The following is a 15,324-nucleotide window of genomic DNA, read 5'->3' on the forward strand; positions in this document are numbered from 1 at the left end:
CAACAACAAACAAACAAGGCTCTGTCGGTGTAAATTCATGAGCTCCAGATCAAATCCATTCCCCTCCTTCTTGTTCTGAAGGAGTGCTGGCTGCACTTGAATGCCCTCGCGCTGTTTGTCAGTCTCGTGCCACTGCACACAGTTGGTCTTCAGCACTGTTTGCAATTTCAGATTTCATCCATCATGCAGCTCCCCCGCTGCAGCACCCCACCTCTTTGTGTTCACCCCGCGAGCATAAATACGCTCAGACTGCCTCATTAGGAAACTCTAAACATCTTCTTTAACATTCCTGCTAATCCTCACCTTCTATGGGTGCCAGGATGACTCTGGTGTGGTCATATGCAATGACGTTGGCGTAGCGGTTTTTGGGCTTGTTAACTTCCAGGTTGGAGTGTTCCCAGGTGAACTGCTGACTTGGGTCAATTGACTGGAAAGAAATCAGCAAATGCACTTTAATCGTGAGCAGTGGCATATTTAGTGGGGCATTCAAGGATAATGGAAAGAGAGTGCTCTGTATTATAGACAAGTTACAGCAATAAATTGCACCGCTGAATAAATCATGAACATATAGCCTGCACACAGACAAACAAGTGTTAAATAACATTTGCTTTATGATGCCAGGGCTTAACAGGCTTAACATCTCCACACAATAAGGATTATCTATCTATCTATTTATTTATGGAGAAGGAGAATGTATTTCCCACCTCGTACTCCTGGGAGAGTCTCAGGTTGTCGTTGGCTTTCAGCAGCTCTATGTGCTCAGCCAGCTCGCTGATGGGGATGGGAGGATGGCTCATCATTCCTACAGGAGGCAGAGCAGCGCGGGTCAGGGGTGACGCCGACTTCAGCTGAATGACTTACATTACTGCAGGTCGACATCACTCATATGCAAAGATGTGAAGATAATTATACAATCAGACAACATCACATATCATTAAGGGACACGCTGAGGCAGAAAATCAATTTTGATCCATGTGCGAGGACAAAGTGAGGCGAGTCTTGTTTGTTTGTAAATTGTTTTTCTTTGATAAATTGCTTTCTCTGTGATCAGAGGAGCAGCGACTCAGAGAAAACAAACACAGACAGAACACTAATTAGGAGGGCTGCACACACAGACGCACACACCAGCACAAAGGAAGCAACCTATGCCTCCGACAGTCGTTGCTTTTCACAGCTGGAGTGAAAAAACGGAAGCCAAAGCGATCCATTCCCCATTCAGAAGGCAAATGGTTGCAATAATAAATCAAAGTAACACTGCTATATGTACAATAAACACAATCCATAAAGCCAAAGTCGAAATACATTCTCGATGTTCCCTGAATCATAATGCACATCGATGCACTACGAGAAGCATTTAAGTCATTCCTCTGCTACACCTATCAAACGCAGCCTCGGATCGACGGTTATTTCCTTCTACAGGCTGGGAGTGCAGCATCCCTCAGGTAACCACGACAAAACGCTCCTGTCACGACCAAAATGACCTCCGATAGCATCAGGCGGTTTTGTTGGAAACAAATTTCATCTCTGCAGAGCATCTCAAAAGCACAAATCTCAGGGGAGAAGAAGTGGGCGAGGAGGGAGATTCAAGGTTGCTGCCACACGAGAGTAAAAAAAAAAAAAAATCTTATGATGAAAGAGGAGAGCTGAAGTGCTGTATTCTGCAGGTTTTTCTTTGCTTCCTAGGAACATGTAAAAAAAAAAAAAGACATCAGACCATAATTTACTGATTAAATAAAAATCCGTCTCTTTTGACCTTGTATATGCTGGCAGGTAGCGCTTCTCCATGGTGACACATCTCGCCACATTTGCCAAGAGGACCTCGTGGGCCTTTAATAAACTGCAGCCATGAAAATATTGTGAGAGCGCTGATTAAATTCTTGCAGTTTGTGTGTGATTTGGATGTTGTTAACGGAATGGAAGGAGCGAAACGGAATCATCATCGGCCCCGTGCCACGACCGAAGCAGCTGTGTTGTTAGATCTCACTCTGCAGGGGGTGTGGAGCAGCAGAATCCATGTAGTCATTTCAAAGTGCAGCTTTAGCTGGTTGTGCTGCAGAGAACAGAATCAATTCCCTCACACACGATCACTGTTAACCCACAGCGCACCTTCTGATATGCAATCCTCAGCTCCATACATTCAGGACGCCATGCCACAGATTTCGGTCTGCTCTGATGCTGCTATCTGCAGCTTGGCATGTGGAATGTGGGCGAGTGGAGATGATCAGATTTTGTCACACCGTCATGACTCAGCCGTGACTAAGCACTGACTGTACTACCTGGGCAGTGGCCATTTTGATCTCAGAAACGACTGGAAGCTGCCAGGTACATGTTGGCTGCGATGTGGAGGAGAACTTTCACAATCTTGTCTGCATAATCTCACCACGGATAAAATTAGTCTGCATGAATATTTCATTTTCAAATGATGAGCAATTGGAAGTACACTTTAATATGCAAATATTAAGTGTGTGTTTGGGTCCCTGAGTGGGCACGTTTCGTACCGGGAGTCTGGAAGTTGATGCGCCTCATCTCCACGGGGTCTGTTGGGTGATGGGCCATCATCTCTGCGTTGCTCAGAAGACTCTTGGTTCCGGGTTCAGAGTCTTTGCGCTTGCTGCTGAGACACCAGTGAGTCGAAACAGCAATTAGCACATGCAAACAACCAGCAACCAAAAACCAGATTCAGCACTGACACATCATTAGCGTGGCTACTTGATTCGAATTAATATTGCATTAACAGATATGGTGCTTTACGGCTTAGTACACATTTGCTGCGCAGCATCTAGTGTCATGCGATTGCTGTGGGTTAAAGCGAACAAAGAACTTGACACTGGTTTAATCTTACCTGTCAGGTTTGCTGCTTCCAGTGAAGCAAGAGCAAGGGAAGGCATAATTAGAGGAAGAAAAGGAAGGAAACAGACAGATTGTTAGAGTGGAAAATCAATATTTTGCATTAGTATTCAAAAGCTTGATGGCCTGTTGCAGATATCACGGTCCTACAGCAGGGTCAGACTGTTTGACGGCTGTCTTAAGGCGGAACAAACTTCCAAACTGGAACAAATTTGATGATATTCAAGCATTTGTGGGTGAAGAGTTGAGGTCCGAACAGTTCTAGTTCAAGAAATATCAGCAGGACGAAAGCACAGCACAACACATTGTATTGTTAATGTTGTTGTGTTGCTGGAAATACATCAGTGAGCCACGCTGTTGCTCTGGATGACATGCTTCGTAATTATAATGAGCCTCGGCACTGTAGTTTATTTTGAGTCAATCCCACATACTCAGTCCTGCTGCTGTAAATACTCACTGGAACAAGAAATGTATATTAATGCAGGGCTGAAAATATCCCCAAACAAAGACATTATTTATTATTATTTGAGTAATGGTGGCTGAAAATTACAGTGCCCGGCTGTTTAAGAAAAATATATAATGTATGTGTGAGACATTTTTACAAATTTGCATATTCAGAAAGAAGGAATGAGCTTGGGGCTTTGAGAAATAAACAGAAGGAGGCCGAAACTCACTGAAAGGCATTGGTGCTTTTCATGGGATTTGTTGACATTATGAAAAATATACAATAAAGCCACTCTTATCCTGTAAGAGTCCCAATCAAAAGCTGCTTTGGCATTTACCTGGTGTGACCAGCAGTCTGAGTCAGAGTCCGGGTTGTAAACTTGGCATTTTGTATTTTATGAAGTTTGTCCCACTCACTTTTTGTAAAGGAGAATAGCGATAACGATGCAGATGATGAAGACCACGGCCAACACGGGTCCGACCACCCAGATCAGCCCGTCACCTGCATCAAAAGGCTGAGGGTCCGAGTCTGGGGCAATCACTGGGTCTGTGTAAGGGCTGGCCACATACATCTTCTGTAAACACACATACAGGAACGGAACAGTCAGGAAAATTGTGCGAGAAACTGGAGGTTGTTTTTGCTTGACGGGGCAAGGTGATCTTAAAAAAGGTGTTTCTTCGAATTTTACTTTTGTGTCAGTATTATTCTACCTCAGCGGAGAAAACAGTATGAGCGCCTGACAGTCAATTCCAATTCAGTGCAATAATTGGACAAACTACGAGCCAGAAAAATAAGCGTAGAGTAGAATCCACTGCTTGCTTGCAGTTTTTTTTCTTTTCAAAAAGCAAACAACCAAGCACAAAGGTAGTGTTTGTATTATTGCAGAGCTGTTGCACTGGATTGCAATACACTAAACAGACATTTCTGTCATTGCGACCATGACTGATTTTATGAGCGAACAATATGTGGATAAGATTATCTTTGATCTGTCATTTAGGACAACTTATAAAGGATCCTCTTAAACTGTATTGATGTTCAAACTGTTGCCTTTTTATTAGTTTAGGGGGACTTTTGCAGAGCATCCCTGGGGGTAAAAATGCCCCTAATAAAAAACATGGAATAAAAAAAATAAATCTAGTCTAATTTAAGTTATATATTTATGTCTATTCCAATTCAAATGCACATACATAGCGGCAGTGCACTAAGCAATATCTTTTCTACTGCCACAGTAGGTACACTCACTCTTTATTAGCGATGTTGTTGGAAGTGCACGAAGGTTATTGCCTTTTGCTTACAACACTTTGACTGACGGGAATTTTATTGTTTTAGCAGAGAGGCCATATTGATTACAATGTATAGTGACAGCCTGCAGGAGGGAAACACAGGTGGACGGGAATGAGGGAGTGGGTAATATACACAGGAAGAGCTGAGATGTAAAATAGCGGCTCTGGTACCCCGGTTGTAGAGTTGAGCTCAGCCAGGATGAAGAAGACGTACTCCTGACCCGCCTCCAGAGCTCGGTTCTCGAAGCCTCCATAGTCCAGCTGGTCGCCGAGGGTGAAGAAGGCTGGTAGGGTGGCAGGTGTGAAACGGGCTGTGATGTAAGCCCGACGTAGGTCCACCTGCTTTTGCTGTCGAGAATCCTTCTGTCTTTGACTGATGTCTTTTAACAGCTGAGAGACAGAGAGAGAAGAAAAACAGAGAGAGTGAGAAAGAGAGAGAGAGGACACTGACAAGAAAAATGAGACGTTGCAGTATCTATGACTAATGTTTTAAACGCTGGTATTGAATTAAAAAGGGTAAGCACTGCCAGGAGTTCTTGGAGATGGAATTGTGTGTGTGTGTTTATAGGTCTTTTCCTCCTTCCAGGCTCAGACATCAGTGGGTGCTGTCATTGTTGCGGCTCTCACCTCCTCTAGGTCCATTTCATCTGGGCTCTTGAGGTGTCTGATGACGCCGCGGGCTCTCCGCAGTGGAACCACAACAACATAAACATTCCTGTGGGAGCACAAGAGAACAAATAACCTGACGCCAGCTGCACTCCTACAATAGCAAAGTGTCTCTAACTAATTTCACGTTTCCATGCCAGCTTGTTGCACGAAACACTGTATCTCCAACATCGAGTCAGTCATGCACTGTTATCATCATGCATGTTACAGATTGTAATCATCTGACTCGAGTACAACGAGTCAGATGATTACAGTTCAAGGAAAATGAGTGAAATTGTCGCCATAAGACACAAGGACTATTGCAAAGACTGTAAGAGCACCTTAAACTTTTTTCGATCTTACTTGACAGGGGTGCGAGTTTCCAGCGACGGCAAGATTATAGTGACGGTTGTTTCAGTTTCACGGGTGTGGTCAATCTCAGGGCGGCGGATGGTGATGGGCGGGGACGTCTTGGCGGTGATCCGGTGGCGAAGGCCTCCCATGTTACCTTCAGGAGCTGTGATTTTAAAGTCATAGCTGGTGTCGGGCTGAAGGTTTGGGATGACTGCCTTTCTCAGGCGAGCGTCCACCTCCATCTTTTGCCGGTTATACTCCACCTGGACGGAGGGAGAGGGTTAATTCGGTTAGAATAATAAAATCAAAAGGCGTGAATGCTTATTTAAACGCAGTGTACTGCTGATATCTGATTGAACTTTGAGGCTCCTTTGTTTTTCACTAATGAACATTGGAACCCCGGATAAAGTTTTGAAGGGTTAATTGGTCAGTTCTCAACTTCAGCACATCCACTCATTTACATTTTTTCAAGAGTTACATGAGAAAATTGACACTAATGTCATAGCTCTACTACAAAAGACTGCATACTTGGCTTAGCATAAAGACTGAAAACAGGGAGAAACAGCTCTTTCCTTCTAAAGCCCACTAATTAACAAGATGCATCTCCTTTGTTAAAAGCGTACAAAAAAAACAAAGTGTAAAAATGACAAATCATTATTCTACTTGGAGATTATGTGCCAAACTATTTGTTGGCCAGAACCAGTTGCCAGGCAACTAGTGGAAACTCCAGGATGTTACTGGGCCCAGCCAAGAAATAGCAGGGAAGAAAATCCCCCGTAAACCTTGTTTTCTAGATTAAATAAAAGCGATACAAAACGTGTTCATTAGTGAGCTGTAGAGGTGAAGGTAGGCAGATTTAGTTAAATGTCGTAAATGTGCATTCGTGAGTCCATAAAATTTGACATAAAGCCAACATCCCGTGGGTGGAATTGGAGGTGTATCATTCAGGTTGGGGTCAAGCCTTCTAAAAATACAGAATCCTCCTATAAAATCAGGCATTATAATCATAAGCACCCTTCAAATGGTACAGCATATTGTTTTGCATCATGTTTCGTGCTATGCCGGCTAATAATGGATGAGGCACATGCCACCGCACGTGAACGTGAACCAAGTGATGACATACAGTGAAGCGATAGGAGTTGCTGGTCTCTGGAAACTCCCAGGTCAGGAGAACACTGGTCTTAGTTGCCAGGTTGACTGAAAAATTCCTCGGCACATCTGGGAAGAAAACAAACAAAAAATCCCCGAGTCACTCATGATGCAGTGTTTTATTCACGTTACCGGATCCTGTTCTTTCCCAGAGAAAACCTGTAAAAATGTAGAACGGTCTGTTACTGGGGGAAGGACACATGATGATTAGGAGGATGGGCAGGTGACGAGGAGAGTGGATGGCAAGAGTCATAAGTAGAAGTAACAGACAGATCGGCTGCAGAAATGTGACATGCCACATTGTCAGAGTGTACGGTTGTGTTTGTTCAACTCAGAATTCAGCATGTCAGCAGAGGCTTTGGAAAAGGTGGCAGTGAAGGTCTATCAGATAAAAGTGCTTACCTGCAGATACAGCACCAGACGCCAGTTTTCACTTCAGTTCAGACTGAACACTTACCTTCTCTTAGATGCTGTATATCCAAGGCCTGTATTGACTTTTACCTGAGGGTTTGTGATAAGCAGTGCTCTTGAAGCAAACATCCATTAACATTCAGCTTGCTTCCACTGGTGGTGAAGGGTAGGTGATGAAGGTATAAGTGAGTGAGTGGAGGAGATTGGGGGGAGTAGTCGTGTTCCTCTGGACTTGGCTTTTCTCATCCTCTCTGAGGTGCACTGGTGAAAAGCAGACCTGTAAGAACTGGCCCAGACTTCATTTAGTTTAGTGTTTTCAAGTGGAATCCGCACAAAGGGGAGATGTGAAGTTGAACCAGTGCTTAGAACCTGAAAGGTTTCTCTCAGGCCTGTGGCCAGCCCTACCTGTTTCCAAGGCCAGGGTGAGGCACACCAGAGGTGGGCTGAAGGGGCCCGGCCCTGCTTTGTTGTGGACTCTGAGCTGCACCTCGTAGGTTGTGCTGTGATTGAGGCCCAGGATGGTGTAGCTGGACTCACTCGCTGGTAGTGTGATCAGCCATGGGGGAGCAGAAGGGGCTGGTAAGGCGGAGGGGCCCGGGTTAGCAGAGGGTTTGGGGCTTGCAGTCTCCTTGTAAGCTATAGTGTACTCTGTAATGACACCGTTGCACTCTTCTGGTGCAGGGGGCAGCCAGGAGAACTGCAGGGAGCAGCAAGTGGCATTAACAAAGTCAGATATTTTGGGGTATCCCAAGGGTGGAAACATGGGAACTGTTATTTCCTGCTGCACTACATCTCCGTAGCCGGCTCGGTTTTTCGCGGAGAGAACAAACACGTAGGAGGAGCCTGGGGAAAGGTCTCCGACAGTGAAGTTTTTCTCACGATTTGTGAAATCCACTGTGGTGTCTAAAGAGGTATTCTTGAGGCCAAACTGTAGGCGGTAGCCCTGGATTTCCAGCGGGGCCCCCCGGCTATCAGAACCTGACTCAGAGCACTCCAGCGGAGGAGCCCACCGCACCACTACTGATGGACCCGATCCTGGACGCACCCAAAGAGAGGGGGGGCCTGGCACTGCAAACGACAGTATAGGCAGCAGAAAATCAGTCATAATATAAATACATACATACATATATATATATATATATATATATATATATATAAATGTGTGTGTGTGTGTGTATAAAGCCATATATCACATGACTCTTACAGAAGAATTAGAATTGATTTGGTTGTTTATTTACTGCTGTCTCTTGGTGCAGCTTACTGTATGATCAATTCTTGAGTATGTTACTAAATCCAGTGCACTGAACTGTATACTTGACATATTCTTACCAATCCCAGGGGTCTGAACCAGTTTGGCTTTGCTGTGAGCTCCATCCCCTTTGGTGGTGTACGCTGCCACAGAGACAGAGTATAAAGTCTCTGCTTTCAAACCTCCCAAAATCAGCTCCTGTGGGAGGAAACGCATAATAGCAATGTCAAATACTGCAAACTCATTCCTTTCAATTCTAGAAATACCCAGATCTGTTAATTCTCCTTCCCACAAATTTGCATCAGTAAGAAATTCTCAAATAGTTATATCAGAGCTAATGAAATCTGTGGTGGTTAAATTCAATAAAGATTATAATGTATTGGCTGCTTCGTGCTGCATGTGTTAATATTGAGTTCATTTATAATGAGAAGGGGATGGTTAGTCTGCACTCACATATTGAGTCGAGTCATCCTCCTCCATCTTATCCCACACACAAGACACGCCCCGCAGGCAGCCGAGACAAATGAAAGCAGAAGTGAGTCAAAGGACCAAAGGGGAAAGGGAGGATGTTTAAGAATATAATGAATGAACATCATTTAATCATTTCAATATTCAGTTATAATGTCACCTGAGACTCATCCAATAACAGGTCTTTGATGCGGGGAAGGTTGCGTGATTCACCACTCTCTGCACGGCTGAAATGCACCTGGTAGCCGCGGATCTGGCCTTGCCGTAACCGTGGCAACACCGACCGCCACGTAACTCGAAGTGCTGAAGAGTTGAGCTGCTGGACGTCCACCTGACGAGGGGCACCAGGAACTGAACACACACACAAAGACACGAGTACAAATGCAGAATTAATGAAGTGACCAAATGTCTAGCCAGTAAATAATCAACCTAACAATCAATATCGTTTAGGTCTGATCCACGGCTTCACTCTTACCGTCCTCATCCGTTCTGCAGAGCACAGCTGGGCTGCTGGGTCCCGTCCCCTCTGCAGTGGAGGCAGCCATGGAGATGTTGTACCAGCTCCACTTCTCCAGCCCCTCTACCACTGTCTGCCCCTGCTGGGCCGGGATAGGAAGCCCTTTCACCTCCAGGCCCTGACCTCCGCCTCCTGCCCCAGAAACTCTCTGGTATCTCAGTTCATAACCTGCCAAATCGCCATTCTGGCCCTCCCTTGGAGGTGGCCTCCAACTTACTCTCAGCGAGGTGGAGCTGGTACTCTCGCAGGACACGCCCTCTGGTGGAGCTGAGGGCTCTGATTGGACAAGGGGCAAGGAGGGCAATTGGCAAAGAGTTTAGGAGAGACCAAAGAAAACAGGATTGAAAAAGCAAGAGAGGGGGGAAATATAAGCAAAAGGATAGGAGATAAGGATAAAAAAGGAAACAATAAGAAATTAAGGTAAAATGAACTGAAAGAGATGACACTGGGACAAATATGACTCAGGCAAAAAAGGGGAGCAACTATAGAATGTAAAAGCATAATGTTAGGCTTTGAGGCTAATGAAATAAACCAGAGACAAGAGTATCGACCCTGAGTGGACAACTTAATTATACCCAAGGAGAATGTGCATCCGATAGCCAATGATTATTTTATCCTCTGGCTGCGCTGGTGGCATAAAAGAATCCAGATTTATGAATGAAAAACGGATAGAGTCCGTGTTTCTTTGTAAAGCAGGGATGCACAGCTCACCGCACAGGAGCATAGACAAATATATACATTTCACAACAGCAGGCCTCGTGGTGACATAATCCTCGAGACCATGGGATAATAGAGCGCTGTGAGACTTTCCACCGCTGACTAGGGCAAGGTCTTGGGCTTCATAGCAGGAAGATAAAACAAACTAAAACAGATCTCACATAGTGCTGAAAGGATTTAGGGAGCAGGTAGAAAAAAACAGAAAAACAAAAACAGGGATCTCGGGAATGAAAGGCACTCCAACGGATATTGAAAGTCGGCCTAGAATGATGAATAGCAGACATGCATTGAATCAGTTGCAAAATTTACTGTGGCAAACGTGAATATAGAAAAAAGACACACAGCTTCACCAGCACAGATATTACTCACCCTATATAATGTCATCTAAGTAGCGCACACACACAAAGGCCAGTGTGGCCGAGTCGTCTGGGCTTGTGTTTGAGTTCGGTAGTGTATAGCATGTGTGTATGTGTGGGAGTGTAATAGTCATAGCTGACAGGTTCAAGTATCTATCCACTCAGCCGTACAGCCAGTGTTCTGCTGGCCTCGGGGGACAATCTAGATGTGCACCAAAGCTTGGCGATAACAAAGCGCACATAACCTCCCTGGGAAATGAATTCTGCTGCATGAAATAGTCTGCTTATCTAGCACCTTCCCCTTCCTCAATGCCCCACTCCTCCAGTGTACCACCTTTGTCCCTCTTTCTTTTTGGAGGTAAAGACTGAAAGGACACCAAACTTAAAGCACTTAGCAAATGTGTAACTCAGTTCTACTCTGCTGAGTACTTGACAAAAACTTACCAGAAAATGACCGCACCGTGAACTGCAGGACTTTTTCACGACCACAACTACTTTATTAATTCTTTTCCTTGTGTCATTTTCTCTGTTCTCACTTTTTTTCTTCTTCTAGGAAGCAGATATGAAATGACTTGATATGCCAGAGCAAAATATTGGAACTTATTTGGCTCTTATCGGCTATCAATGATTGTGCAGAGGAAAGAAAAAAAGAGAAAAAGAGGCAAGGAAAAGAATCCATGTTCAGTGTGGATAAAAAAAAAATAAAAAAAACAGACTGGCCAGCACTTACCTGTCAACAGAGCAGGCAAACCACCATCCTCTAATGCTCCTCACCACTGGCTGCTAGCCAATAAGTGGCAGACAGTTTCACCCTTTCAAAGACATTAGACACTGATAGAGTGGAAAAAGTGAAAGGAGGGTGAAGAAAAGGAAGAGTGAAACATTAATCGGTGCTCCATCTCCATCTGTCATGATGTTTTGGCTGTGCAAGAAAGAGAGAGGCTGAGCGGGGGAAGAAAGGCACAGTCAAATGTAGATGGATGGATGGGAGGGGGGGTTGGACAGATGGGTTGATAAACGAGACACACGGAGGGATGGTTCCCAGCGTTTACCAGGTCAGGAGCTGCGGACAATGTACCGCTACGAGCCATGTGTGTGTGCTTGTATGTGCGTGTGTGTGAGGTCAAAATATTGGCATGACATTTTCAGCACAACAGTGAAATATGCTATTAAAATCTGTGGCATCTGTACATGTGCGGGTACAGTATGTGAGCCCAACTGAACTGTGACCTACTGGCTTGTGACGTCCTCTGCACCAGCTCATTAGTGAAAGCTCCGATGCCTTTGTTTGAGATGGCGGCCAGGGAGAAGGAGTACTCAGTGTTCGCTTTCAGGCCCTCCACCGTGTACGAATTCCTCGGCCCGAAGGTCAGCTTCTCCTACGAGAGAGAAGAACAGAGAGGATCGAAGGACAGGGAGGTGAGGTGACAAGAGGGAGGATGAGAGGAGTCCAAAAAAAAAAAGAGAGCACAGAAAGATGAGTTGGAGCGAGAGAGGGAGATGAGACTGTCACCACCGGAGCTGGACGCTGGGGTTAATCTTTTCAACTTCTTCTTTTATCTCTCCCCTCTTATACCCCTGTCTTGTTAAGAAATCCACTCAGGGGACAGATTTCTAAAAAAAAAGAGTGTTAGAGGTCTTACCAAACTGCCAAACTTGACAGGTTTGTAGAGCAGCTCATAGTTGACAATTTTCTCCTTGGTGTAAGCGGGTTCCCAGGTCAGTTCAATGCTGGTGTCTGTCACTCTGCCGACTTTAAACTTGCCAGGTTGGCCAGGGACTGAAGGAAGCCGGAATAAACACAGTCAGTCACCACTCTGTCTTATATATATATTTACTTCTCACTCAAGGGGCTTGGGCTATAAATGAGACTTTACATGAACACACAATATGAAAACTTTGAATATTATAATACTGGCTTACAGAACGGCTTTTAAATTGATCATTTATTTTTACTTTGTGTACTAATTGCTACATAAATTGGGTAAATTACCATTAAATACACGACAGAAGAATGGGAATAATGTTGCCAAAGAAATGCCACACTCAATCAAATCTGATAAAAAGACAACTACATATGGTGGATAACATTTCTATCGATTGATTAAGCCAGAAATGTTTCATCTTAGAGAAGGATTTCTCATTTTTGAGGTGCTTTGCAATCAGAATGACTTTTCATTATCGTATTCGAGCAAACTCTCATTGCAGACACCTCCTGACCCATAAATCCCCAAACCCCTTGTAATAACTTGTATTTTTGTACATATTCTCCTTCCTCTATGTGCTGGAAAATGTTTTTTTGTTTTTTTTTTAGAGACTAATAGTAGTAGCCGTAGCTCAAGCTGCAGAGAAAATTTAAACCAGTAATGCCATCACAGATTTTCAGTTGTCATCTCTTTGTACCTCTCATCATATAGAACCAGCAGCTTGGCGGCAGCTGTCACGGTGACACGATCAGCGGCGAGGTACGAGGGACATTTTTGGCTGCTAATCCCTGTTTCCTTTTCCTAAATCTCCACAGTCCTGTCCCAGCTGGTAGAATTTATTCATTTTGAAGAAGTCATAATTTCTGACAGGTCAAGCTTACTCAAACTTTGCATAAGCCACTTGACGAAGCCAGCGAGCAGTCTGTATCTATGCACAAACACAAATAATTACTCATTTGTGCTCTGCCGCACATGTGCATGAGAAAAACAAGCATTACTCACCGGCACATGAATTAAAGAAGATGTCTAGTTGGCTGTTATCTATGCACTAGCATGCAGGGTGAAATTACTCTCCTGCACAAACATCTACCAGTGATTATGTTTATGCATGCACACACAGCCCACCTCCACGAATGACTTTAACGTGGACTGGGTCGGAGAAGGGTCCGTCCCCCACAGAGGTGAAGGCGAGGACCTGGATGGTGTAGGTCTCTGAGGTGACCAGGTTCTGGATGGTGGTGATGACGCTGTCCTGGACATTATGGATCTGCCACTCATTCATAGGCCGGGACGGGTCCATGGTGTAGTACACCCGATAGCCTTTCACCTACAAAGATGGAGAGGGTGAGAGGACGGCAACTTGATAGCAAATACATTTGACTTTTCTGGATTGAGACTGGATTTTAAGGTCGCCAGGGACTGCATGGGCTGCATTATGTGGTCGTGCACCTAATCCCACTGTCCCGCAACCCTAACAATAATCCATAATACCATCTTTCAACACAATGAGAGTTTACCACAGCCAAGGTCATCAACTATGAATTATTATTTTACTTCAGTCCAGATGGTCCGGTAGATTTGTTGGTTTAATGTTTGTTAGAGGTCACTTGTCATGTGATGTTATTCGTCTGACTCTGATAAACAAACCTCACTTTAAAGTTGACTAAATCAGTTTGAGTACAAGCTGCGGATGCCGTCAGACTGCAGCATTTAAGATGTAATCACAACACCTCTCCCTATGGGGTTTCGCTTAAGGGTATGTTGGAGTTCTATGTAATCCTTCTGCCATGCCATCGCCTTTAGCCCCCCTTTGCGCTCCCACTTCTCTTGTTATTACTCTTTAATATCTATAATCCCCATATGTACCCAATTCACCCTTGCACTGTTATGAACCTACAGTGCAGTTAGGTAGGTTTGAAAAAAGAAAGTAGGCCTCAAGAGGGAATGCTCTCAACTTAGAGCGGACAGTCCAATTACCCTTTCCTTCTTTAGAGAGTCGGGAAAGCAGCGAGGGAGTTACAAGACAGAAATCTCTGGCAAGACACAATCCCTGCAAAGGACATGAACCCGCACTCTGGAAGAAAGCTCCCAATGGTAAATTTTATGAAGTCTTTATCGTTTTAACCTCAAATGCTGTGCAATTTTGAAATTCTGTCGCTTCATAGTCATAGTAAATCATCCTATATTACCTTTACAGCACAGTGTCACAATAAACATTACATGAATAGAGAAGCGAAAAAAAATCAGCAATGAAGAATGAATGAATGTAACCTGTTTCCTCGCAGACTTCACTTGAGCGATGGCAGAGGATATGAAAGAGTTTTTGTCTGCTAGTTTTGGCTACTGGGACTCTGGAACTCTGGATGTAGCTGTCACACTGAATAAACTCTGCTTTATTTAACAAGTTTGTGTTATATACAAAGCAGAATAGCTTTCCCATTTGGTATTTGTGGCTTTGTTGCAGGCATTTCCCCCACTATTTAGAACAATTTTCCAACAGACAGCAGGACAAGGGTGCAAACAGATAAAGAAATTGAAAATGCTTTCTTCTGCTGACTAAAGATCAGAAATTGCTGTTTCAATCCTGATCCCACCTGTCCATTGGGCTCCTCTGGTTCCTCCCAGCGGACCATCACCGTGTTCTCAGAGATGATGTGAGCCTGGACGTTTCGTGGAGGGCTGGCGGGGGCTTGCTCTCCTGTGCGAGCCTCCACACGAGTCGACGGGGGCCCCTGGCCGATGCTGTTGAAGGCTGACACTCTGATTTCGTACTCGGTGTTGGGGTACAGACCACCGATGCTGTAGCGGGTGGTGGTGATGCTGTCCACTGTCTCGTACTTGCTGTCCGGCCCTTTGGCTCGGTACTGGATGATGTAGTAGGAGACGGGGTCGGGATTGCCAGAATCCCAGGTGATGGTCACACTGGTGGCTGTGGTCTCCGTGACGATGGGTGTGCCAGGAGGCTTTGGTAAAGCTGGTGGTTAGACAGGCAGAAGACAGACAGATGTACATTATTTACTATGGAATATTTTATTTTCTGTCCGTTCCATAATTCCTGTGACATATCATGTTGCAGTATTTCTACTCTCCGTTTTGGATATTGCTTTGTTTGTTTATGACATATTACAGTTAAATCCTTTCCTAATCACTATACTGTTGGATTATTGTACATTTGCT

The 15,324-nt window shown here is 44.5% G+C and overlaps 1 protein-coding gene across 1 annotated transcript in view; it reads right to left on the reverse strand.

Annotated features, from left to right (window-relative positions):
- The window catches only part of LOC110948953 (receptor-type tyrosine-protein phosphatase S-like), a 70,318-nt gene that overhangs the window by 11,897 nt on the left and 43,097 nt on the right, over nt 1-15,324 (reverse strand). Inside the window, exons 9-26 of the mRNA XM_051953599.1 lie at nt 14,742-15,121; nt 13,273-13,474; nt 12,085-12,221; nt 11,676-11,820; nt 9,327-9,644; nt 9,012-9,202; nt 8,837-8,863; nt 8,464-8,581; nt 7,540-8,202; nt 6,698-6,792; nt 5,584-5,837; nt 5,203-5,290; nt 4,747-4,965; nt 3,709-3,866; nt 2,843-2,857; nt 2,499-2,614; nt 705-802; nt 304-427 (exon numbers count right to left, since the gene is read on the reverse strand). Of these exons, the coding sequence (XP_051809559.1) occupies nt 304-427; nt 705-802; nt 2,499-2,614; nt 2,843-2,857; nt 3,709-3,866; nt 4,747-4,965; nt 5,203-5,290; nt 5,584-5,837; nt 6,698-6,792; nt 7,540-8,202; nt 8,464-8,581; nt 8,837-8,863; nt 9,012-9,202; nt 9,327-9,644; nt 11,676-11,820; nt 12,085-12,221; nt 13,273-13,474; nt 14,742-15,121 (3,348 nt within the window). The remainder of the gene's footprint in view (nt 1-303; nt 428-704; nt 803-2,498; nt 2,615-2,842; nt 2,858-3,708; nt 3,867-4,746; nt 4,966-5,202; nt 5,291-5,583; nt 5,838-6,697; nt 6,793-7,539; nt 8,203-8,463; nt 8,582-8,836; nt 8,864-9,011; nt 9,203-9,326; nt 9,645-11,675; nt 11,821-12,084; nt 12,222-13,272; nt 13,475-14,741; nt 15,122-15,324) is intronic.

This window comes from Acanthochromis polyacanthus, chromosome 9 (assembly GCF_021347895.1).
Source record: "Acanthochromis polyacanthus isolate Apoly-LR-REF ecotype Palm Island chromosome 9, KAUST_Apoly_ChrSc, whole genome shotgun sequence".
In the NCBI taxonomy this organism is placed as follows: domain Eukaryota; kingdom Metazoa; phylum Chordata; class Actinopteri; family Pomacentridae; genus Acanthochromis; species Acanthochromis polyacanthus.